This window comes from Malus sylvestris, chromosome 12 (assembly GCF_916048215.2).
Source record: "Malus sylvestris chromosome 12, drMalSylv7.2, whole genome shotgun sequence".
Lineage (NCBI taxonomy): Eukaryota > Viridiplantae > Streptophyta > Magnoliopsida > Rosales > Rosaceae > Malus > Malus sylvestris.
In genome coordinates this window covers 24,850,728-24,878,591 of record NC_062271.1, presented here as the reverse complement: position 1 = coordinate 24,878,591, position 27,864 = coordinate 24,850,728, and the positions used below count along the sequence as shown (strand labels likewise).

General features: G+C 37.8%; 1 protein-coding gene across 1 annotated transcript; it reads left to right on the top strand.

The window, feature by feature from the left end:
* LOC126593122 (uncharacterized) lies at positions 1-27,448 on the top strand. Its single transcript, XM_050259009.1, has 2 exons — positions 1-210; positions 26,843-27,448. The coding sequence occupies exons 1-2, from the start codon at positions 81-83 to the stop codon at positions 27,256-27,258; spliced, it is 546 nt and encodes a 181-aa protein (XP_050114966.1). The 5' UTR covers positions 1-80; the 3' UTR covers positions 27,259-27,448.
* The last annotated feature ends 416 nt before the right edge of the window (positions 27,449-27,864 follow it).

Genomic DNA, 27,864 nt, shown 5'->3' with positions numbered 1-27,864 from the left:
CAACCCCGCCTTCTCCAGACAACATATGGCGCCCATCCTTCGTCTCCCCTACTGGTCCTCTTACCGTTAGGGATTCCGTGATGAAGAATGATATGACCGCTGCGGTAGTGGCCAGGAACCTTCTCACTCCCAAAGATAACAAACTACTTTCCAAACGGTCTGATGAGTTGGCTGTTAAGGATTCTCTGGCTCTTAGTGTTCAGTGTGCAGGTTCTGTGTCTAATATGGCCCAACGCCTATTTGCTCGAACCCGCCAAGTTGAATCATTGGCTGCTGAAGTGATGAGTCTCAAACAGGAGATTAGAGGGCTTAAGCATGAGAATAAACAGTTGCACCGGCTCGCACATGACTATGCTACAAACATGAAGAGGAAGCTTGACCAGATGAAAGAATCTGATGGTCAGGTTTTACTTGATCATCAGAGATTTGTGGGTTTGTTCCAAAGAAATTTATTGCCTTCGTCTTCTGGGGCTGTACCGCGTAATGAAGCTCCAAATGATCAACCTCTGATGCCTCCTCCTTCTAGGGTTCTGTCCAGTACTGAGGCTCCGAATGATCCCCCTCCGGTGCCTTCTCTTTCTGGGGCTCTACCGACTGCTGAGACTTCTCCTAAGCAACCTTTGTGAAGGCTCCCTCTTGTTTGTTTATTTTGACTCAAGTATATGTACATATTTGTAACTTATCGGGGATATCAATAAATAAGCTTTCCTTCATTTCAACGTATTGTGTTAAATCACCAAAGCCTTCTTCGCTAAGTTCTTTGAATTTTCTTTTGTTGAAGCTTGTATGTTGAAGCTTTGTGAGTGGAGCATGTAGGTTGAGGTAGTGTTCCCTTAATTTCCCGAGCGAGGACAACTTCTCGGTTGGAGACTTGGAAAATCCAAGTCACTGAGTGCTGAGTGGGATCGGCTATATGAATCTTAGAACGCCATTGTGTTCTGTCCTGTGTCATGTCCTCCGTTAGATCCAAGTACTCTAAGTCTTTTCTTAGGGTCTCTCTCAAAGTTTTCCTAGGTCTTCCTCTACCCTTTCGGCCCTGAACCTCTGTCCCATAGTCGCATCTTCTAATCGGAGCGTCAGTAGGCCTTTTTTGCACATGTCCAAACCACCGTAACCGATTTTCTCTCATCTTTCCTTCAATTTCGACTACTCCTACTTTACCCCGGATATCCTCATTCCTAATCTTATCCTTTCTCGTGTGCCCACACATCCAACGAAGCATCCTCATCTCCGCTACACCCATTTTGTGTACGTGTTGATGCTTCACCGCCCAACATTCTGTGCCATACAGCATCGCCGGCCTTATTGCCGTCCTATAAAATTTTCCCTTGAGCTTCAGTGGCATACGGCGGTCACACAACACGCCGGATGCACTCTTACACTTCATCCATCCAGCTTGTATTCTATGGTTGAGATCTCCATCTAATTCTCCGTTCTTTTGCAAGATAGATCATAGGTAACGAAAACGGTCGCTCTTTGGTATTTCTTGATCTCCGATCCTCACCCCTAACTCGTTTTGGCCTCCATTTGCGCTGAACTTGCATTCCATATATTCTGTCTTTGATCGGCTTAGGCATCAAAATAATTAAAAATTAAACCCCCCCCCCAATTCTCTTATATAGCTGATAATCAAAACCAAATTAGTATATTACTCAGCTAAAAGCCTTTTTTCAACGAAAACGCGGAAGGCAAGCCTAAGTCCTAATAATCCAAAATCATGTCAAATGGAGGAAAATGATATATCAGAATCGAATACTCATATACTAATAGAAATTTTTTCCTTAATTTATCTAATTATAGAAATAAAAAAATAGGTCAAGAAAACCAAGAGCCAGATACAATTTTGATGCAAAGAAAGCAAAGTTAGAATACCAAGAGCCAGATTATGCTATTAAATCAGAGAAAACTGAGATGCAATGGAATATGTATAAATCTAATCCAAGAAAGCAAACCAAAATCCTTACTGTCTGAGAGAAATTGGGATAGAACATTGTAGAGATAAAGCAAGAGGAGAGATACACCTGGCTCTGGTTGGAATTGCAGGCGATGAATGTTTGGAGAGAAGCTTTACCTTTCACTCGCCTTTGATTCCTGTAGCCACAGCAGACACATCGCTAGTGACAGTTTCGAAAGGGAATTCCGAATTCAAAATTCAACAACCTAAACCATAATTAACTCACAATTTAGTTCCATCAATATGATATACATACCAAACTGTCAACAAACTAACAAAAGTAAACATAAACGTAATTAAAGTGTAAGTGAACTAATATTTTGTACAATAAATATATAAGGGATATGCATTGCAGATATACATGATGCATAAAGTCTCCCATGTTTCCGAAACGAAAACGCTGCAAATCCAAGATATATGGCCAATTAATTGTTCAATGGGTAATGGATTGCTGGATATTCTTAGCTGCCTTTGTAGTTCTTGTTTGTCATATTCGAACACAACTCAGGAAAAATAAATATAAACACAAAGAGAGAAGAAGATATAAGACAATTACCTATTTAGTGAGTTCTTGGACCTATTTAGAGTCACTGGAATGAAATGAAGCCAACTCTGCAACAGAGAAACAAACTAAAAGTCAAAATCCCAAAATCCAAGTTTAACTCAATCAAATATAATAACCAATGAAGTGAAACTTTGCTTCTTAGTATGGATATGCATGCTATAAGAAACCCAGTTCAAAATGGCATCAGCAGTCTCTGATTGTGACAACTCATTCAACTTAATTTGGTTATCATTTATAGCCTAAATCAAACTACAACTTTATCCCGCGAAATCGAGGAAAACTACCTGTGTTCGATTTCATGTCAGCACCTCAACTTATATCGCATCCAATTAAACTACTACAACAACATACTGACAAAGTGAACATGGAAATTCATATACCATTTGACAATATGAAATCAAGCAATTTCTAAAGACCAAAAATAGATCCTACAAAGCAGAAACCCTATCTCATATGCATTAAAGCGATTAACAAATTCTCGGTGAATCATCATAAAATTAACCCATTTTCTTAATTCCAAAAACAGGAAAGATTAAGAAAGGGTTCTGAGTTCTCACCATAACCAAAATAATCATATTGTTTCAATTTGAACTCGGGTCGACTTCCGTCATCTGCATTAACAAAAAAACAATAACTTATGTCAGTGCATTTCACCATAAATCAATTCCTAAAATCAACTGCATATCACAAAGTTACCCAAAAGACACAAAATACCTGAAAATTACTATATTAGCACTCCATCCACCCCAAAATCAGAAAATTAGAAAACAGAACTTGACAACATTGTACATAAAAAGCAAGGAATCAATAATTTAGGTGGTTTCCCAGGACAATAATGAGCTTGCAGAGATCATATTCATGCATGGATGCACAAACACAAAGACACCACAGAGACCATTTGATGACAAAAAAAATAGAGATGCTCAGAGACTCAACACACACTATTCATAGATCCATGACTTAGAAATTCTCAGATCCGGTTGAAATTAATAAAATAAAATAAAAATTTAGGGATGTGAAAATATACCTCTGATAGCCTGAGCTCTGTTCCCCTGATTCCTTCGCCGGCTTAAGGCAAACCTGAGGAGATCGGCGATTAAAGGATAAGAAAACTGGCGGTCGTGCTTTAGTTTTTTGATAGAGAGAGTTCAAGAGAAAAAGAAGAAGGGGATACCCCTTCCCTTCTGAGATCATCGATAACATCTGAATTACTTAACATCCATACACTATATTTACACACCTACACTAATCAACACTCATAAAATATCAATGGTCCAACAATTATGGAGCTCAAAATTTCTATAAGGGCCAATCAAATCATAAATTAAAATGAAAACATGTAAGTAATTAAGAAGTATTGCTTACTTAGTTGGCTCCTTCTTGTCACTTCAAGGATTATTCAATTCAACCTGATTCGATCAAACTGCATCACCCAACAAAACAAAGAAAAAATAAATTAAAAAGGAAAATCAGGGGAGCTAAATAAATATACACTGACCTACTTTTTGGCTACAAAACCCAAAAAGAGCTATTAAACAGCAGTGCATAATGATGGAATTTCTATGAAAAAATATGAATGAGTTTTCAATTAATAATTGAGGCCGAAATAAAGAAGACCTTTCTCACCTTGATGCAGGGAGGACAACAAAAACATTATGTATGGATTAACGTATAATATCTGAGATCCTATCTGTTTTTTATTGACTGATGTTTCAACATCAATCACCTAATTCATATCACACATCCATACATACCTGAGAACGCTTATTCCCACCACCATAACATTGTTGCTTTAATATGTTTTTTCACTGAGAAGAAAAGGAAAGAGCATCATGAAAAATTTAATTCCAATATACCTGAGAACAATTCACATGTTATTACCTTAAACTGGAGTTAAAATTACTCACCCATTTTTTGTCATCACACCAAGACAAAAATAAAAGAAGACTTCTAATCCCATAAATTAGCAAATACTCGACTATCCTAAATTCCTAATCACACCTGACTTTGCTGCCCCCACACTTTTGTCCCCTGTTTCCCATTAACTAAAAACACTCCCAAATCACATCAGTCAGCCATACAACAAAGCCACTGGCTACATCAAATATTAGGCATGATTTAGGTAACCAAATTCAAATAATAGAGTTCGGATAACGAAATGCAAAGAACACGATACATATTGTAAAATTCAAGAACATAATTAAGAGGATTTGAACTCTATTGTGTTGAAAACTTACCGAAGAGTGACGATTCCAGGGCGGTAACGGTCAGGCTTCTTGATTCCTCCAGTTGTGGGTGCTGATTTGATTGAAGCCTCAAAATTAAAATAATTAGCAACTTAGATCCAATAATCTGATTGTTTCTCGGAAAAAATAGCTTGCAATTATTGACCCAACACAGATTTTGCAGCATTAATTAAGAGAGAATTATACTTTTATTTACTTGTGACTAAATCTTTCTTGTTTTGTGGTAATTTGTATAGTAGATAGCCAAACAATATGTATATATATATATATATATAATTACTCAAACAGATTAAGACTCCTAATCAAATCAAATCGTTTCTGGTGCAGCTGCTGAACAATGGAGAGCCAAAGCGACTCCTGCTTTTGAGTGACAGAAAACTCTGCAGTGACTCGAACAGAGAAATTGAACTAATAATAACAAAGAGTTGGGATCACAATACTCACCAAGACCAGCTCAAAGAGAACATTATGATCAGCTTTGATCTCGTTGATGAAGTCCGACAAACTTCTTGATAGTCTAATCGCCGCTCTTGCCGACGTTGGTGCCATCCCCTTCTCAACGCTCGACATGCTTCTTGTCACAGTGAGAAAAGGGAGGGATGAGGGGATTTGATGGATGGTTACAGAGAGAGGGGAGAGAAAGAGGAAAAGAAAAGGGGAATAAAATTTACTAAACACATAACTAAAATTAATAAAAATAAATTACTGAAATTAAAACCCAAATTCCAGAAATGAAGAAAAATGGAACCCCAATATGGAAATTAATCACCTTGGGGAACATCTTCGTGTGATGGAGGGACTTGTGGATGTCCATGGCGTAGTCCACCGTGTTGGTCAGTTAAGGAGCTCGATCTTGGACTTGAGGATCTGCTCATCTGTATACATCTGACACTCCTGCAGGAACGGGAGAAGGAAAAAATGAAGAAATTTGCATTTAGGGATCTGGGTTTGTCGTTGAATACTGGAAAGATACGAAGAAATTAGGGTTTGCGGAGAGTAGCAGAAACTGAGAATGGTTTTCTGTCTGCCCTACAACCCCCTCACCATCGATCGCAATTAGTCCCGACAATTAAGATGACAAAAGTACCCCCCAAACTTTTAATCGGGGCCGTCCGATCTTAACCCTTGATAGGCATTTTCCATCATTTGAACACCCAAGGGGCCGGCCTCATCAACAATTGAGGCAAGGCCAGCAAACACAACCCAAAACAAACTAAGGACATCTCCAACCGATGGCTGGTCAGAGGGCTAAATTATTTGAACACCCAAGGGGCCGGCCTCATCAACAATTAAGGCAAGGCCAGCAAACACAGCCCAAAACGAACTAAGGCCATCTCCAACCGATGGCTGGCCAGATGGCTCGTTTTAGCCCTCTGGCCCTCCAAGATTCTCCAAGATATTAATATTTTAATGAACAATACATGGTCATATTTGCATCTGTCTCCAACCGAGGGTCAGATGGCCAGAGGGTTCGTTTTAGCCCTGTCACAAAAAACCGTCTCCAACCGAGAGCCAAAGGGCCATAGGGTCAAATATAATTTATTATTTAAAAACTACAACTTAAACTTAATTCCAACGTTTTATGTTTTTAAATGTTTTTCAAAAATAAATTTTGTGAAATAGAAGTTATAGGAAAAAAATGGAATTTAAAAAAAATATGAAATAAATTTTGTGAAATAGAAGTTATAGGAAAAAAATGGAATATGAAACAAATTTTGTGAAATAAAAGTTATAGGAAAAAAATGGAATTTAAAAAAAATATGAAACAAATTTTGTGAAATAGAAGTTATAGGAAAAAAATGGAATTTAAAAAAAAATATGAACCAATTTTTGTAAAATATAAGTTATAGAAAAAAAGTTATAGGAAGTTATAGAAAAAAAAAGGTTTAAATTCATAAAAAAAAAAAAAATTGAATACAACGGCTAGTGACTGGCTAGCCGTTGGAATTCAAATTATAAAACCGACATTGTTTAAACTGATATTACACTAACATTGTTATTAGTGTCGGTTATAACCGACACTAATAATATAGTATATATTGTTTATGTCGGCTATAACCGACAGAAATAACAAAGCATTAAAAAAAATAGCCAGCCAGCCAGCCCTCCAGCCATCTCCGATCATGTGGGGCCTTCCCAGATTCCAGAGCCCTCTGGCCTAGCCCTCGGTTGGAGACGGTTTTCGAGCTATTTTCGGCCATCTGGCCCTCTGGACCCTTCGGTTGGAGATTGCCTAACCCAGCCACCTTCACCATAGTGGCAAGCTTGTAAATAAACTGAAATGTGGTTCAAAATACTGTTCATTTAAATATAAAGTTCAAATATTAACCCAAACAGTCTTTTTTCAGCAGATTCTTTTGTAGGCAATAAAGGATTATATGGGCCACCGTTATCTCCAGGTAACATGGATGACGGATCATCAAGGTTGTCACCAACATTAAAAGGCGAACATTCACATTCTGAGCACGGAATTGAATGGGATCTGGTTGGTGCTGAAGTTGGATTTATTGTTGGAGGAAAGATATTCCCTTAGCTGGAGGAAAGATATTCCCTCATCGAAGACATGTTGACATACATCAAAGGTGGACGCGTTGAAATGATTACGAAGAGCAATACACCGTGCTCTGCAGTAATATTTACTCTTTGAAATGTCTTGTATTAAGAGTTGTGAAGTTCCAGCAGACGAGATTGAACCCTGTCGAAAGACACGGTTCTAGGCACAACCTTCTGCTAACTTGAGTTATTAAGAATATATATTGTAAGAGTCATTGGAGAAATTGTAGGTGTCTTTTATTAGGAAGGAAATATATTGTGTTTATAGTTTTCCTTGTAATACGAGGTTTGTGTGTGTGTGTGTGTGTGTGTGTGTGTACAATAAAGCTTCAGTGAATAATAAATAAGAAAGTATTTTGAGTGTACAATTCTGCTTAGCATCGAGAGCTAGGACTAAAAAAAACCTAACGTACCATCGTGCCGCTGCTGCTCAAAATCTGCGAGAGTTATATTGTTTCTGCCGTTCCACTTTCCGAGGACTGTTTCCTTGCACTTACCGTGTGTACCTCAGGGTTGGTTTTGAGATTTCGGGAGCCTTGTACCAAATTTATAAAAAGGGTCATTCTTAAGACAATCTTAAAAAAAAAAAAAATGAACAATGTACTAATGCTAAAAAGCAATACTGAAACAAACTTAAAAACTCACAGTAATTATCGGTTTCTAAATATCATTAAATGTAAAGAAAGCTATAAAAATAATCATATTACTAAATAATCAACAATCAGTTTAATCTTAAGAAACAAATGAACAAAACTTAAAAAAGTCTGGCACTGAAGTTTCACTTAAAGATGCTTCTTTGTGCATTCTTTGCTATAAAATCATCAATTAAACCTTTATAATCAATTTTGTCTAAGAAACCACTTTCAATCGATATCAAAGCAAGTGCATTTAACCTTTCCTGCAACATGGTTGATTGTAAGTATGATTTTAATAACTTTAACTTTGAGAAACTTCTTTCCACAGATGCAATGGTAACAGTACAATCAACAAAATTATATGCAATGCTTGTAGTCGGGAAACAACGCATCCTCTTTAAGTAGTTCAATATGTCAATGGATGTCTTCATTTCTTTCGGCAAACGCTCTCGTAAAGGCATCAATTCTACAGATAATGCATCCCCATTAACATCAAAGAACTTACCTTTCTTGAGAAAGTTTTGAAGATGATCACAACAATCTTTCAATTTATCATTGTCCATCGAATTCAACCTTTCTGAAGTGAACAAAAACCCAAATATATCATCTATGCTTGATATTCTTCAAACCTTCTCTTCAGTGAACCAATAACTTAACCTATTATATATAAAAAGTAATGAACCCAAAAAGATCCCTCCGCTGATTGTTCAGTTAATTGGGATGATTCATAATCATTCTCATCAAAGTGTCTTTTGCTACGAACTTGACGTTTTTTTGGAAACACAAAATCAATTTCCATTTCAATAGCAAGTTTTTAGCATTAATTATGGCATCCGCAAACTCAGTTTCTCTTTACTTTTCAAAATAAGAGATCAATCATTGTACTTATTCTATATCAACATCAATAAGCATCTCTTTAGATTGTAAATCTTTGCTAACCTCATTACAACATCCAATATTTTGTGCTAAATACTTTATATATAGTTCTACTTAAATACTTCAAAATTGAAACATGAAGCGATGAGCAAAGATGTACTTGTATGGTGCGAAAATATCAACTTTAAGCCACAACGAAATGTTATGCGTCAAATGTTTCACATTCGAAAAAGGACTAGAATCCTCGCAAATATAATATATATGCATTATTGATTTGTCAAACTTATTAGCAACACAATACAATTCTTTAATCACAGATAATAACCAACATGAAAGATAACAACCATGGACTAAACTTTGCAAATTGAAAGATAACAAAAAGGGTGCACCATCGTCTAAGGATCTTGCAATCGTCAGTAAAGAAGCATTACTATGAGTTAGCTTCAACAAACGTCGAGTTAATTTCCTCTCCAAAGTCTTTTGTCATGCACATAAATCAAAAGAAAAAGAAAAATTACTATCTTACTCTGAAAACAGTCGCCGCTCAATGATCTTGATGATGCTACAACAACAACAACAACAACAACAACAACAAAGCCTTTTCCCACTAAGTGGGGTCGGCTATATGAATCCTAGAACGCCATTGCGCTCGGTTTTGTGTCATGTCCTCCGTTAGATCCAAGTACTCTAAGTCTTTTCTTAGAGTCTCTTCCAAAGTTGTCATAGGTCTTCCTCTACCCCTTCGGCCCTGAACCTCTGTCCCGTAGTCACATCTTCGAACCGGAGCGTCAGTCGGCCTTCTTTGCACATGTTCAAAATCACCGGAGCCGATTTTCTCTCATCTTTCCTACAATTTCGGCTACTCCTACTTTACCTCGGATATCCTCATTCCCAATCTTATCCTTTCTCGTGTGCCCACACATCCCACGAAGCATCCTCATCTCCGCTACACCCATTTTGTGTACGTGTTGATGCTTCACCACCCAACATTCTGTGCCATACAACATCGCTAGCCTTATTGCCGTCCTATAAAATTTTCCCTTGAGCTTCAGTGGCCTACGACGGTCACACAACACGCCGGATGCACTCTTTCCATCCAGCTCGTATTCTATGGTTGAGATCTCCATCTAATTCTCCGTTCTCTTGCAAGATAGATCCTAGGTAGCGAAAACGATCGCTTTTTGTGATCTTCGCTAGATTGCTCCGGTCATTAGTGTGGATAAGTATATAAATGGATAGAGATAGGAAAGCAAACACAAGATGTACGTGGTTCACCCAGATTGGCTACGTCCACGGAATAGAAGAGTTCTCATTAATTGTGAAGGGTTTACACAAGTACATAGGTTCAAGCTCTCATTTAGTGAGTACAAGTGAATGATTTAGTACAAATGACATTAGGAAATATTGTGGGAGAATGATCTCGTAATCACGAAACTTCTAAGTATCGGAGTGTGGTGTCGTCTTGACTTGCCTTATCTGTCTCATAGGTAGATGTGGCATCTTCTCTGGAAGTACTCTTCCTCCATCCAGGGGTGGTATCTTTAACTGGTGGAGATGCACAAGGTAATGTATCAATTTCACTTGAAGACTCATTTGATATCTCTCTTGGAACACAAAAAATCCTACGTGGCACTTCAAATTTAATTATATGGACTCTCTTGAAAATGCTATGAGTACATCATTTATGGGACTAAAAAGAATATATATGTATGTATGTATAATTATTTTTTAGAAGAATTAATTTAATTCTTGATTATAGTAGGCACAATTCAAATAATCTATGCAGCTTCAACATCACATATTAAAATCTTTGACCAAAAAAAAAAAAATCATATATTAAAATGGATTTCTAGCTTAAAGACGACAAACAAACGATAGGTATACGTGGGTTCCATATTCTACTCACATGCTCTGCCAACCATGCATACGTATATGAGATGCGAATAGACTCATAAAATAACAACGTCAATCTTTACACAAATTAATATTAATTACTATATATTGATGTTATATTCCGCTGTCATATGTCTCAATCTTTTATATAATCAAATCGCACATACATAATATTTTTTAACATAAAAATCATGCAAGAGATCATGTCTAACTCAGCAAAGAAATTCGTTATGTACCCCATACATTATACTATGTAGTCCTATCTTTATATATAACAAGATGGCCAGTGTGGAATATGCTTCCCTGTACCAAACCTATAGAGGGACGTCAATATGACCTCTTGTATGCCAAAAGTAGACATACTTCCTAATCATTTACAACATAAATATTTACCACTGCAGGCGAGTAATACAGAGAATATAACGTTAAGATTTCAAAGTCGAATGCCAATGGTCCAATACTAAATACATCAACGTTATCCCAACTCTAATCATCTGCACGGCCCAACGTGTTGAATTTTGTTGCAGAAGACAATAATGCTACTAGTAATAGAACCATTCATTTATAAGTGGTAATATATTATGTCATACTTTATATGTGACTCTTCAAACACTTACCGCAGTTTTCAACATGTTATTTTCTTCACCAAGCCGTTCTAGTTTTGCAAACACAAAAATCCTGCGACAATCCAAGCCTTGACTATAGATGGATTCGGCCTTGATTTTGGGCTTGATTAATTGACGAAAAAACTAGGACTCGATTTGTGGGCATGTTCGTGATTTGATTCCATCAATTAACATTTGATTTAAATTAAGAAGAAATTAGGTTCACATCCTTCTTTTTGCTACACCATTGATTAAAATACTATTCATTTTCAATTTTTGATCAAGGTCTTTGGGTATTAATAACATCATTAATTATTTGAATAATAAAATATTTTTATTTTTAAATATATTCCTTTAGTGTTAAAAATGTTACAATTAGTATATTTATATTTATGGCTAAATTTTTATCATATATTTTTATTTTTAGTTTGTACCTATTTTTAATTTGTAACAATTTTTTTTCATTTTTAATCTGTACACATATATTAGTTTCTTTTTGTGCCCATATTTTTTAAAATTTTATTTGTGTTTGTACCCATGTGTATACCGTCACGTGACATTGTATCTTTAATCAATGATAGAAAAATTACATATGGTATATTTATGTTTTATGCCTAAACTTTGTATCATATATTTATATTTTTAGTTTGTACCCACTTTTAATTTGCAACATTTTTTTAAATTTGTAGCATTTTCTTTTTAGTTTTATTTTGTACCCATGTATTAATTTCTTTTAGCGCCTATATTTTTTTAAAAATTCATTTGTACTCATAATTTTTTAATCTTTTATCTCTACCCTAATTTATTTATAATGTACCCATTCTTTTTTTATTAATGTACCACTTTGTTATATGTGAAATGTACCAATTTTTTTTAACACTATGGATACATTCTTTTGCCATTTATTATTTCTTATTTTTACATAGTTTTTATCCATTTATTCTGTCACATCCTGGCCCGGGGCGGATCACATCCCGGGCCCGTTCCACCACCGTAGCACAATATTGTCAGCTTTGGGCTTACCATTCCCTCACGGTTTTGTTTTTGGGAACTTACGAGCAACTTCCCAGTGGGTCACCCATCCTGGAAGTGCTCTGGCCTCCTTCTCGCTTAACTTCGGAGTTTCTACGGAATCCGAAGCCAGTAAGCTCCCAAAAGGCCTCGTGTTAGGTAGGGATGGGAATATACATTTAAGGATCACTGCCCTGGGCGATGTGGGATGTTACAATCCACCCCCTTAGGGGCCCGACGTCCTCGTCGGCACACTTTCGGCCAGGGATTGGCTCTGATACCAAATTGTCACATCCTGGCTCGGGGCGGATCACATCTCGGGCCCGTTCCACCACCGTAGCACAATATTGTCCGCTTTGGGCTTACCATTCCCTCACGGTTTTGTTTTTGGGAACTCACGAGCAACTTCTCAGTGGGTCACCCATCCTGGAAGTGCTCTGGCCTCCTTCTCGCTTAACTTCGGAGTTCCTACGGAATCCGAAGCCAGTGAGCTCCCAAAAGGCCTCGTGCTAGGTAGGTATGGGAATACACATTTAAGGATCACTGCCCTGGGCGATGTGGGATGTTACATATTCAATCAAAATGTTTAAATTTTTTTATTGTAACCATTTATAATAGTCTTCTAATGAGGGATTTTAAATTTATAAAATTATAAATCTCATAAAATATCAAACAATTAATGTCAAAACTATAAAATATAAATATTAATTGTAATATAATGAGGTGTACAAAGTAAGGGACTTTGATCAAACTTTGAATACCATTAAGGTTTTAGTCAAAGAATGTTAAGGATTAGGGACCACATCCAAAGTATCCCTTTAATTAAATTAAAATCAAATAATTCATTTCCGTTAAGTGTTGACACGTGTCCTTCTTGATAACTGTCACATCCCAGCCCGGGGCGGACCACTTCCTGGGCCCGCTCCACTACTGTAACACGATATTATCCGCTTTGGGCCCCAATCACGCCCTCACGGTTTTGTTTCTGGAAACTCACTAGCAACTTCCATCCTGGGAGTGCTCTGGCCTCCTTCTCACTTAACTTCGGAGTTCCGACGGAACCCGAAACCAGTGAGCTCCCAAAAGGCCTCGTGCTAGGTAGGGATGATAATATACATTTAAGGATCACTCCCCTGGCCGATGTGGGATGTCACAATAACTCGTCCGATTTTGATGAATCACATCCATGTGTACGATTTGTGAGACACATAGCACATGCTACGTATGCCCTGACATGTCGAAACTTTAATGCATTGGTGACATTTATTTCATCGAAATTTCGATGTCTACAAGTTTATTGGTACTCTTATTTTCGTATGCTGGTAGATTTCGGTTTTTTAGTGTATGATATCTTTTAAGTAAAGCGGTATTAATTTAATTGATTAATGTTTTTGTAATGCAATTGTGTTTATGCATAAGATTATACCTTGATAGTATAATATGACGTCCACAATGTAAAACTCAACCTTGTTATAATAATAACAATTTCATTAGAACTAAAATTACGTTAATTATGTATTATCACACTAGTTTGCCTACCTTTCTTGTAATTCATACATAGTGCTAGCATCATATTGTAACACCATAAAAAACATTAGGCTCTTGCCACACGTGTACGCGTGTGGCAATTGGCTCTTTTGCTTTTTTATTTGAAAAAAAAAACCAAAAAACAAAAACAAAATAATAATATATTTAAAAAAAACAAAGTTAGTTATGGGAGTGGGTTTTTTTGGTGTGAATTTCTTATCTCTACTAATTAATAAACCACTCATTGTCAACCAAAACTCTATGAAATTACCACTTTAACCATGAATAAAAAATATGGGGCCAAAATGTAATTTCACACAACCAAATTTTGTTTTATTTCTTTTCAAAGTTTCACCTACATGTAATCCTAACATATATCTAATTAAAAATAAAAAAATAAAAAAAATAAAAAAACTTCCCACTCCCACATTCTCTATCACTATCTTCCTCTCTCCTTCTATTTCAAAAACAAAAATAAAAAAAATTCTCACACACACTTTGTGTGTGCCCATATGCTAGTTTTATTTAAAAATTTATGGGAGATGGCAATTTTGGGATTATGAATGTTTCACCATTTAATTAATGCAATACTTATACTAATATCATCCAACTAAATGTCAAAGTTGTTTGTACCATACTTAGGGCATCCGTATTTAGACCTCGTATAAATACTCGGGGGACTCAAATGTAATTATGTAATAAATGAAGGGGCAAATATGTAATAAGTGAGGAACCCTTATTCTATAAAATGACTCATCACTCTCCTCATTAGAAAATGCCAAGATTCAGGCCATGGGAAGAGAGCATACAGAAAATAGGCTAAACATCAGTGTGAAATGATATCAACATCAGTGTGGACGTAACCCAAACATTGGGGTGAACCACGATACATCTTGTGTTCTTTATTTTCTTGCAGATTCACGGTCGGATTTACGTTGTTCCAAGACCCCTCTGGTTTTATGCATCAACATTTGGCGTCGTCTGTGGGAATCGACAAGAAATGTTATGTCGGTTCTCTTTCATTTTTTTCATCTCACCACCGTGAAACCTCACCACAACATCCACCGTGAATCTGTACGACCCGAGAACCCGTTTCAACCTTAGTTTTTTGGGTCCATCACCAACATAGGCCCACTCCCACTGAGAAATGAGAAGTGGAGGAGTTTCTCTCCCGCACCCAAAGCTACACACAAAGTTGCTCCAGTACCAGTCGTACCAAATTCACAGAGAAGCCGAGAAAATCATTCACCATGGGAAGTAGATTGGGAATGAGGGTAGTCCACTTTGCAAACCTACCCATCAAGCATCACAGAAATCGCTCTCAAAATCATCCCATCGGAATCGTCTGGATCTCAAACTCCAACTTCAACGGTATCGTTTGGATTTGTAGCCACTGCCATCCTCATTTTCCTGTTCTTAGTCACGACCATCTTCGAGAGGTTCCTCGGACCCACCTCTCCGGATTTGTCGCCGTCCGGTCGCCGTGAGGGTGGAGATCTTGAGCCCATATAGGTTTCAATGGAAAAACTCAATTCCTTCTCTCTATTTTCACGCCATCGCGCTCGCTCATTATCTCTCTGTGAATTCTCAGTCTGACCCTCTATTTGTTGTCCTCCATCATCTTTCTCTCGATCGCTATTGTTTGATAACGAAGGTGCTTGAGTGACTACTTCGTAGGAAGGACGAAGAAGTTGTTTCAGATCTTGGATGTCGATTTGGTCAAGTGCACGACGCAGATTCATGATTTGAACGAAACCAGGAGCAATTTGTTGGCTCTGCAGTAGAAATTGAGGCTCATTTTATATGTTAATCAAGCTCTTTTGGCACTTAAACTATGGCAGTAGCCACTATGAGGGCAGCTGGAGCAACTCCTGAGCTGGGCTTCCGACCGTACCCAGATTCGAATTCAGCTGGCGGTTCCTCGTACCCAGGCTCTCTTCGAACCAAAGCTCCACTCAGTTTCACCATGTGAGGTAGGACAAGCAATAATTCAGAGAGCTCAGTGACCCATCCTCTGCATCTTCTTTGTAGGGTGGTAGCCATGTGAAATCATTTTCTAAGAAAGCAAAAGTAGTAACGGCAAAAGATAGTGTGCACATGCATGACAACAGCGCAAAGATAGAGACAGAGAGATGTGCGGTGGAAAAGCAGAAAGCAACCTGTAGGAAAAAGGAAGAAAATAAAGAGGAATGAATTGCGGTGCTGCCCTTCTTTATGCCTCAAAAGAGCTGGAAAATTTCTTTTGACCGCACCCTGGTCAAATGACAGTGGGTATGAACACACAATTCCTAGCTATATCATGTCATTAATGTCTGCCATCTGCCAAAAGAAGAAAAATAAAGAGGAAGGAATTGTAACTGGTGGTGGTGTGGCCCCTCTAATCTTGTAATCATAAATAAATAAAGAAGACAGCATGCAAAAAAAAAAAGGGTGAAATGTTAGCAAGCCCAAAATTGTGGGCTAGAATGTTATGTGTAGGGCGAAGACCCATATGCCCAAAACAGCCAAGCCCTATAACTTCAAACTCCAACCTTCATCCCTCCACTTAAGGTTCACCCTCTATTATCACCAACCAGGTGATCAAAAGTACGTCCATTATTTCAAAATTATTCGGCAGCCCGCCGCTATTATCACCAACCAAGTGATCAAAAGTACGCCCAGTATTCCAAAATTATTCGACAGCCTGCATCTATTATCACCAACCAGATGATCAAAAGTACGTTCAGTACTCCAAAATTATTCAGCAGACTGCCGCTATTATCACCCACTAGGTGATCAAAAGTACGTCTAGTACTCCAAAATTATTCGGCAGTCTGCCGCTATTATCACCAACCATGTGATCAAAAATACGTCCAGTACTCCAAAATTATACATGAGCATTACTCATGTCAAATCAGCTTCGAAAACTTCATTTACAAAGCTCCAGCTTCGAAAGCTTCATTTACAGAACTCCAGCTTCAAAGCTTCATTTACAGAACTCCAGCTTCAAAGCTTCATTTACAAAAGCTCCAGCTTCAAAGCTTCACTTTCAAAGCTTCACCTACAAAGCTTCAGTGCATGGTATGCAAAGACCGCATCCGAACAACGACTATTTCGACCCATATATGGATTGAATTTGAAGTCTCCAGCCAACAAACTCTATTGACTGAAGACTTGGGGGACTACACTATGTACCATATACTGCAACTGGGCCTCATGAAAAATACTTGGGGAACTTAGCCCATTATTTATGTACTGAGGAGCAAACCCTTATTCTATAAAAGGGACTCCCTCACCTTCATTAGAGAGAGACTCTTAGCCCATCACTTATGTATTGAGGAGCAAACCATTATTCTATAAAAGGGACTCCTTCACCATCATTAGATAGCATCGCCATCATTAGAGAGCAACCGCCTCGCCGCGAGCATCAACTCTAGCCCATCATTTATGTATTGAGGAGCGAACCCTTATTTTATAAAAGGGACTCCCTCACTTTCAACGCCACAAGTTGCGCCAAACAAGGCAACATAGGCCACAAGCCAAGCAGCCTCGCAACATGTGCTACTTCTAGTTGAGCATCATTTCAGATTGAACACCGCCTCATATCGAGTATCAGTTCTAGACGACATCTAGTTACTTCGGCCCACACATTGACTGAATTTCAAATCTTAAGCCAAAAGACTCTATTGATTGAAGACTTGGGGGACTACTGTTTGTACCATACTTAGGGCCTCCATATTTAGACCTCGTATAAATACTCGGGGGACTCAAATGTAATTATGTAATAAATGAAGGGGCAAATATGTAATAAGTGATGAGCCCTTATTCTATAAAAGGACTCATCACTCTCCTCATTAGAAAATGCCAAGATTTAGGCCATGGGAAGAGAGCATACAAAAAATAGGCTAGAGAGCACACTACCTCTAGCCTTCTTGTATATTCACCATTCATAGTGAAATGATATCAACATCAGTGTGGATGTAACCCAAACATTGGGGTGAACCACGATACATCTTGCGTTCTTTACTTTCTTGCAGATTCACGGTCGGATTTACGTTGTTCCAAGATCATTCTGGTTTTGTGCATCAACAAAAGTTACTTTTTTCTGCACGAGATTCAAACCTAATGACATCTAACTGACAAAGTGAAGAAGAATATCAATAGAAAGTAGTACGAAACTACACTTGTCAATTTGGATATGATATTTACATAAGAAATCCACTTAATAATTTAGGTTTAAAGTGTATAGAAAACTTCATTTTAATCATTGAAAATATAACTTTTTTATTTTTTGTCAAAGAAAAAAAGATGACTTTTAGACTATAACATTTTGTAAGATTAGAATTTAATTTTCGTCCCTTGATATATTTATTCACCTCATTTATTAATTATGTTTTGAGGTTTTATTTCTGTTTTTCTTTCTACTTTTAATGTATTAGTTATTGTAGACATTTAGGTAAATAATTTTTTTTATATAATATATTCTGATAAAATTTGTGTTTTTTATATAGGTACACTAATTTATTTAATATATTTTGGTGTATCCATTTATACAGACTTTTAGGTACATTAAAAAACTTACATCTATATTGTAACAAGAAGTTCATGGTGTAACGATCACGTTGATAGTGTGTAATAAACTATATCCTTTTATAATCTCGTCATTATTATACAGTAAACTTTAATTGTAACATCCCACATCGCCCAGGGGAGTGATCCTTAAATGTATATTCACATCCCTACCTAGCACGAGGCTTTTTGGGAGCTCACTGGCTTCGGGTTTCGTAGGAACTCTGAAGTTAAGTGAGAAGGGGGCCAAAGCACTCTCAAGATGGATGACCCACTGGGAAGTTGCTTGTGAGTTCTCAGAAACAAAACCGTGAGGGCGTGGTCAGGGCCCAAAGCAGACAATATCGTGCTACGGTGGTGGAGCGGGCCCGGGAAGTGATCCGCCCCGGGCCGGGATGTGACATTAATGATTATGTAACTTCATTAAAAAAAGGTACCAATATCTAAAATGATGCCATAAAATTAATGCAATACTTATATTGATATCGTCCAATTAAATTTGAAAGTTAATTTTGTACTGATTGTCAATGTTTTTATGAAACAATATATTTACACTAAGAGTCGAATTTGTCATTCACGAGATTCAAAATTAGTGACATCTCACTTACAAGTGAAGAAGAATATCAATAGACTATACAAAGTAGTTTTCTTGTCAATTTGAATATGTCATTTAAATAAGAATTCTGCTTAATAATTCAGATTTAAGTGTATTATCTTTATCAAGTATAAATGTGTGAAAATAAACATACACCTGTATTAGCCTCTCTGCACGCTCATGCGCATATAAGATGCCTTTTTTTTTAATCACGGACGCTATGTGCCTCTAAAATTGTGTTGCGTTAGTTGTTTACCATTGTTAGGTATATACATTAATAATGTCATTATAGTTATTGTGGCTGTCAATTTAACACATTGTTTTAAGTTACAAACAAACTCGCAAGTGGCTTTCTACCACAGTGGTGGAGAAAAGTGTTGCATTTGCACCACGGCGTGAGTTCGAACCTTATCGGTCCCTAATCTAACATTTAATCTTACAAATCTATCATTTAATTAAAAAAATAAAAAAATTACAAACAAACTCACCCAAAACCTAGTTGATCATATAGTATATCGTTTATCGATCGCTTGATAAAAAAAGAAAATAAAGCTACAAAAAAATTTCCTTTATGTTCGAATGCTACTGCCAGTTTTCAATTATAAATATACTCAGTAATCTTTTTATGCACTCTCTCTATCTAATCGGTAAAGGGTTTCATTTATAAACACGACCTAATCAAATTGAAGAGAGTATCAATAAGACAAACTTAAGTGCTTTTAGATTAATAATCAAATGACTGCAAGGAAAAAAAAAAATGAAGACCATAAACTAAAACATGACCTCAACACTTTCATTGCCTAAAGCAGAAAATTAAAATTCCCATTCCATCAGGTACATTAATTCCAGTTCTTCATATCATCTGCAACAAAAGAAACTATATTAATATAGAAGTGATACTCACCAACTGCAGTCCACATAAAAGAAAGCCTTGGCAAAAAAAAAAAAAAAAAAAAAAAAAAAAATATATATATATATATATATATATTGAAAACCCAAAACATATGTACAGAGAGTAATTAATAAGAAACAATTTCATCAAACAAAGATACAAAGTGGACTAGCTATATATATATATGATTTTATGTGAGCACATCATGTATTCAGCATTTGTTACCAAGCACAACCCTAGCAAGAGTTTTGTTTAAAGTATACATATACATGGATAAAGTTTAGTGAATTTATACCCCATATATGCATAGTTTTGCAAATTCCAATTTTGGTACTGTTAAAAACTAAAAATTAGCTATATATCAATTAAATACTAAAAATTAATCATTTTAAAAATTAAAAATTCATCATTTCAACTCATTTTTAATAGATAATTATATTGGTGTCACTTCCCTAGTGTAGGTATATTTGAGCTTTTAGGACCCCAATGCGACGACAGGGAAAGAATTTAAAAAAAAATAAAAAATTAACGAAAAGCTCATGATATTACTTACTTTAACGAAAAATCATATTTTTATACTAAAAAGTCGATCCTAGTACTATTCACTTTACCTTTTATTTTGTCCTTATCGTTAAAACTTAAAGTTTTCAAACCCTTTTCATTAGTGTTTCTTAAAAAAAAATTCACTTATAATCGGGTGGTAGAAGGGAATATGAAGCGCAGGACCTTCATGAAAAGATCGATCTATTTTCTACTACTTTATTCAAAGGTCCAACTTCCTCACCAGTTTATTATGAAATTTTTTCATGGCCTCCATGTAAATGCACCAATTTTGTTTTAATAATACAGAATGGAAATACCATCGATCCCACCTACCAATAAACATTGGAGCAGTTGTGAAACTTCTTTGAAAATACCTAAAATTATTTATACGCCATCATCGATCGATCGATCATACATATATATACTATACAACAACAACAACAAAGTTTTTTCCTACTAAGTAGGGTTGGTTATATGAATCCTAGAACGTCATTGCGCTCGGTTTTGTGTCATGTCCTCCGTTAGATCCAAGTACTCTAAGTCTTTTCTTAGGGTCTCTTCCAAAGTTTTCCTAGGTCTTCATCTACCCCTTCGGCCCTGAACATCTGTCCCATAATATACATATATATACTATATATTAAGAAAATCCTCCTTGTCAGCTTTTTGCCACTTTTTTTTTTCTAATTTTGCCCTCACTTTTGAGACAAACTCTTGACAAAAAGGAGGGTAAAATAGTAATTTTGTACCTTTTGACAAAATGACAATCATATCCCCATTTTTTCTATTTTACCTTCACTTTTGATACACAATATTTACATAAAAAGGGCAAAATAGTAATTATGTAATCTTAAGACAAATATGTCTTTATTAAGATATCCCATCATCATTGTCTCATACTCTTTTTTAAAATTTGATGTTTTTTGGATAGTTTGAATGAATTGAAGCGGTTGTGCTTGAGGAGAATGTGGAAGGAGGTGGACGGTTGTTCACTCACACAAAGCGTGTGTTTTCTGTTAGTATTTAAAAGGAAAACTAATGAAAATAGCTTGAAAACTTTGAGTATTAATGAAAATGACAAAAAGGTATTGTAAGTAAATGGTACCATAATTGATTTTTAGAGTAAAGTTGTAATTTATCGTTAAAGTGAACAGCACCTAAAACTTTTCGTTAAAGCTCTCATATTTAAAGGCCGGCTTGAATGGAAATCATATGGTGCAGTGTACCATGCATGCATGGAGGCATGCATTACAATATTACAAAGATGCGGGCACTGATGCCCTACTGTGAATAAAATAATAATAAAATATGTGTGAAGGGGCCGAGAGACCTTTAGAAGACGAAAAGCGATCCTCCGATCCCTTTCAGCTAATTTTCCAAACCAACGGACATTTGAAATTTGATTTAACGGTTAAAGTTATTATAATTTTTAATAGAAATTTGTATTTGTAGTTGTTGGATCAAATTTTAAAAATCTGAATGTGTTGGTTTGAAAGATTAGATGGAAGAGATCCGGAGATGATCCCTTTCCCTAGAAGACGACAGACATCCTCGTTCTCAAATAATGGGTTTGTTCCGTATTAATAGGCTCACGTATTCTCATGCAGATTAAACTATCGACATAAAATATTAGTATGAATGCGAAGAAAAAGGCGCAGAGGAACCGTTGGCCGTTGACCTCACAGGCTAGGAGTTGGAGTGAATCTTTTTGTATTCAGTACCAGTAAGGCTTTTGTTTCTGTCCATCTTCTCTATGTGAATTGTCACTGAGTATTATAAGAATAATCAACGTGAAATTAATTAATTAAAGTCAAAACCCTCTGAAAGATAAAGTCTCTTGTTTGTAGGACACAAGTGTACGTCATTAGTTGTGGTTTTACAACTGAATAAACGTGGAGAATTACTAGGCTTCAACCATCCCATGATAGCTGGGATGTAGTTGAGTAATTTATCGATATAGGAGATGTCCCTGCTCACACGAAGAATATGTCAAACACTTTCTAGCACTATCACTAGGGTTTGACGTGAGTAGAAGACTCTCTCTCGTGTGTTTCTATGTGCATTCATCCGACTGCAATGGCATACTCAGTTTGTTCCTGGCTTCATCTCGTTCATTCATCAGAATGTCGTCTTCAGGTAATATTTAAAGCTTTATAATTGCACAGAAGCATGATATATATATATATATATATATATATATATATATATATATATATATATATATATATATTTGCATATAGAGTGCAATATTGATTTGTGGTTTACACGATACACATTAAATAGTATGTAATCCTTGTATTCAGCTAACTTGATTCAAAAGTTCCAACATCTGCTGCTGTATAACGTTTGTCCTCATCTCTAGCAAAGCTGTGTTTAAAGTATTTTTCTTTGTTAACTTGTTAATTAGTTCGTCCATTATGGGTTCTGCAGTACTATTGTTGCTAATCTTATTTAGTCCTTGATTTGTTAGACTCAAATGAATTTCAATTGAAGGTTCAAGATTTGTCGTTGTAGCTTGCAATTAATCAATTAGAAGATTACATTCTTCTGTCAACAATTTGAACCAAATTTCAGATAAGAATTCACCTCATAAGTAACTGTTAAATATGATAGATTTCGGTTATCTTACAACAACAACAACAACAACAAAACCTTTTCCCACTAAGTGGGGTCGGCTATATGAATCCTAGAACGCTATTGCGCTCGGTTTTGTGTCATGTCCTCCGTTAGATCCAAGTACTCAAGTCTTTTCTTAGGATCTCTTCCAAAGTTTTCCTAGGTCTTCCTCTACCCCTTCGGCCCTGAACCTCTGTCCCGTAGTAACATTTTCGAACCGGAGCGTCAGTAGGCCTTCTTTGCACATGTCCAAACCACCGGAACCGATTTTCTCTCATATTTCCTTCAATTTTGGCTACTCCTACTTTACCTCGGATATCCTCATTCCCAATCTTATCATTTCTCGTGTGCCCATACATCCCACGAAGCATCCTCATCTCCGCTACACCCATTTTGTGTACGTGTTGATGCTTCACCGCCCAACATTCTGTGCCATACAACATCGCTGGCCTTATTGCCGTCCTATAAAATTTTCCCTTGAGCTTCAGTGGCCTACGACGGTCACACAACACGCCGGATGCACTCTTACACTTCATTCATCCAGCTTGTATTCTATGGTTGAGATCTCCATCTAATTCTCCGTTCTCTTGCAAGATAGATCCTAGGTGGCGAAAACGGTCACTTTTTGTGATTTTCGCTAGATTGCTCCGATCATTAGTGTGGATAAGTATATAAATGGATAGAGATAGGAAAGCAAACACAAGATGTACGTGGTTCACCCAGATTGGCTACGTCCACGGAATAGAGGAGTTCTCATTAATTGTGAAGGGTTTACACAAGTACATAGGTTCAAGCTCTCCTTTAGTGAGTACAAGTGAATGATTTAGTACAAATGACATTAGGAAATATTGTGGGAGAATGATCTCGTAACCACGAAACTTCTAAGTACCGGAGTGTGGTATCGTCTTGACTTGCCTTATCTGTCTCATAGGTAGATGTGGCATCTTCTCTGGGAGTACTCTTCCTCCATCCAGGGGTGGTATCTGTAACTGGTGGAGATGCACAAGGTAATGTATCAATTTCACTTGAAGCTTACTTGTAGTTTCAGGCTTGGTCAAGCGCGATACAAACCATGTAGTAGGAGTCCCCAAGTCGCCGGGCTAGGGGATCTGTTGAAAGAGGTGACAGACAAGGTAAGCAATCAGAGCTCCGGCTGATTGTTCACATTCTCCCTATCTTGTAGGCAGCATGAAGGATAAAGAGAAGAAAAATGAGAAGAGATGATATGGGATACTTTTGCTTTTGAAGAAGTAACTTTCCACAGGCTTATTCTTGAACCGGGCTGGAGGGTTTTCTGGTTTCCTCCAAAGTATAAGGTCGACTGAAGAATTTGAGGGTCAAAACAAGTCCATCAAATCTAGAGTACGTTCAACCCTGCTGATATGGGATACTTTTGCTTTTGACAGAGTAGTGGATGTATCGGCACGTGTGCTGTTACGCTTGTCTCCACATGCTTCCTTGTATCCTTCTCACTTGCCCTATCTGTTCCTCAGGCAGATGCGGTATCTTCCCTGGAAGCATAAGATGTTGAAGATGAGTACTCGAGAGCAATGCCAGGTAAGTAATCAGGTAAGGGGTTCCAGGCAGTCAGTTCCTGGCTGAAAGCTTGATTCCAAGTGCTGACTGATTGCTCTCTTTCTCCTTGTCTTGCAGGTAAGAACAAGACCAAAGGAAAAGACAGGGAAAAAGCATGATATGGGATACTCTTGCTTTTAACCCTGATGATATGAGATATTCTTGCTCTAGTATAGCTTGTTTACAGAGGTATTATCGGGGGGAAAGAAAGCTGAATATTTCGAAAGGCTTCGTTGGGAGTGCCCTCTCAGATAAGAGAAAGAGTTGAGCATTTTTGCAGGTCTGCCTGTCCGTTAGGGGTGGAGGTCGACATATATAGGAGTCTCCCTAACATCAAGTAATAATGCTATTCCTTTACCCTGCTTGGTCAAAGCACGGTAGTGGGAGCTGCCAGCTTCACATGTTTTAACTCTGTCAGAGCACTTTGAAAAAGTGGTCTGTGGTATCTGGAATGAGCCTGTGGAAAACTGATGTTGCGTGTGAAGATTACAGACAAGCTTTATCCAAGGAGATCCAACTCTTGAAGTTGGGAAAGTGGTGCCTCTTCGGTTTTCGAACAAGCAATCCTGTCGGGGATCTGGCTCTCGAGATTCGAAGAACGATGCCTTTTCGATTTTTGAGAAAGCAATCCTGCTGGGGGTCTGGCTCTCAAGATTCGGAGAGCGGTGTCTCTTCGATTTTTTAAAAAGTAATCATGTTGGGAGTCTGGCTCTCGAGATTCGGAGGGCGGTGCCTCTTCGATTTTGGAGCAAGCAATCTTGTTGGGAGTGTTTTCTCGAATGTGAGTAAAGGTTGGGCATGTTTGCTAGTCTACCTTGCCACGAAGCATAGAGGTTGACACATAGGGACTTTCCAATTATCCAGCAGTGGTATTGTTCCATTACCCTCTCTTCGATTTTTGAGAAAGTAATCATGTTGGGAGTCTGGCTCTCGAGATTCGGAGGGCGGTGCCTCTTCGATTTTGGAGCAAGCAATCTTGTTGGGAGTGTTTTCTCGAATGCGAGTAAAGGTTGGGCATGTTTGCTAGTCTACCTTGCCACGAAGCACAAAGGTTGACACACAGGGACTTTCCAATTATCCAGCAGTGGTACTGTTCCTTTACCCTCTCTTCGATTTTTGAGAAAGTAATCATGTTGGGAGTCTGGCTCTCGAGATTCGGAGGGCGGTGCCTTTTCGATTTTTGGAGCAAGCAATCCTGTTGGGAGTGTTTTCTCGAATGTGAGTAAAGGTTGGGCATGTTTGCTAGTCTACCTTGCCACGAAGCACAGAGGTTGACACACCGGGACTTTCCAATTATCCAGCAGTGGTACTGTTCCTTTACCCTTGTGGGTAATAATATGGTAGCTAGACCTTCAAAATTTATGTGTCTAAACTTTGTTAGTGTTGTTTCTTTGCAATTCTTTTACCCTTCTTGGTCAGAGCGATGTAGCGGGAGCTGCAAGCTTCACGTGTCTCAACTTTGTCAGAGAACTTTGGCAAAGTTATCTGTGGTACCCATGAGTTACTGTTGCGTGTGGGAAGTGGGTGATTGAATAGTACGATTCATGTGCTTTCTACTTCGCCAGAAATCTTCGACAAAATGCCCATAATTTCCGCAAAGCTGAGTGTGCGTGTGACAGGTGCTGACAAGGCTGGAAAAGTATGTGCCTCTTCAATTTCTGAGATCGGCCCTCGTGGTCTCTGAGCAGCCCAGCTTTTGAGAAAGCAAGCCTCTTCGATTTCTGATATCGGCCTTCATGGTCTTTAAGCAGCCCAGCTTTTGAGAAAGCAAACGCCTATTCGATTTCTGAGCAGGCGCCTCTTCGATTTCTGAAGCTTCGTCGAGTGCAGATTTTTATAGGGGCTGGCATTAAGTTCCAAAGCACACTTGAATATCCACTAGTAGAAGCTCCATTCTTGCACTTCTAAGATCTTGATTTGTCCGACCTCTTCTCTCTTCAACACCTTTGAAAATGTCTGACCCCTCTGACCGTCGTTTTGACTTGAACCTTGTTGAAGAGGCAGCCCCGCCTTCTCCAGACAACATATGGCGCCCATCCTTCGTCTCCCCTACTGGTCCTCTTACCGTTGGGGATTCCGTGATGAAGAATGATATGACCGCTGCGGTAGTGGCCATGAACCTTCTCACTCCCAAAGATAACAGACTACTTTCCAAACGGTCTAATGAGTTGGCTGTTAAGGATTCTCTGGCTCTCAGTGTTCAGTGTGCAGGTTCTGTGTCTAATATGGCCCAACGCCTATTTGCTCGAACCCGCCAAGTTGAATCATTGGCGGCTGAAGTGATGAGTCTCAAACAGGAGATTAGAGGGCTCAAGCAGGAGAATAAACAGTTGCACCGGCTCGCACATGACTATGCTACAAACATGAAGAGGAAGCTTGACCAGATGAAGGAATCTGATGGTCAGGTTTTACTTGATCATCAGAGATTTGTGGGTTTGTTCCAAAGGCATTTATTGCCTTCGTCTTCTGGGGCTGTACCGCGTAATGAAGCTCCAAATGATCAACCTCTGATGCCTCCTCCTTCTAGGGTTTTGTCCAGTACTGAGGCTCCGAATGATCCCCCTCCGGTGCCTTCTCTTTCTGGGGCTCTACCGACTGCTGAGACTTCTCCTAAGCAACCTTTGTGAAGGCTCCCTCTTGTTTGTTTATTTGACTCAAGTATATGTACATATTTGTAACTTATCAGGGATATCAATAAATAAGCTTTCATTCATTTCAACGTATTGTGTTAAATACACCAAAGCCTTCTTTGCTAAGTTCTTTGAAATTTCTTTTGTTGAAGCTTGTATGTTGAAGTTTTGTGAGTGGAGCATGTAGGTTGAGGTAGTGTTCCCTTAATTTCCCGAGTGAGGAAAACTTCTCGGTTGGAGACTTGGAAAATCCAAGTCACTGAGTGGGATCGGCTATATGAATCTTAGAACGCCATTGTGTTTTGTCCTGTGTCATGTCCTCCGTTAGATCCAAGTACTCTAAGTCTTTTCTTAGGGTCTCTTCCAAACTTTTCCTAGGTCTTCCTCTACCCCTTCGGCCCTGAACCTCTGTCCCATAGTCGCATCTTCTAATCGGAGCGTCAGTAGGCCTTCTTTGCACATGTCCAAACCACCGTAACCGATTTTCTCTCATCTTTCCTTCAATTTCGGCTACTCCTACTTTACCCCGGATATCCTCATTCCTAATCTTATCCTTTCTCGTGTGCCCACACATCCAACGAAGCATCCTCATCTCCGCTACAC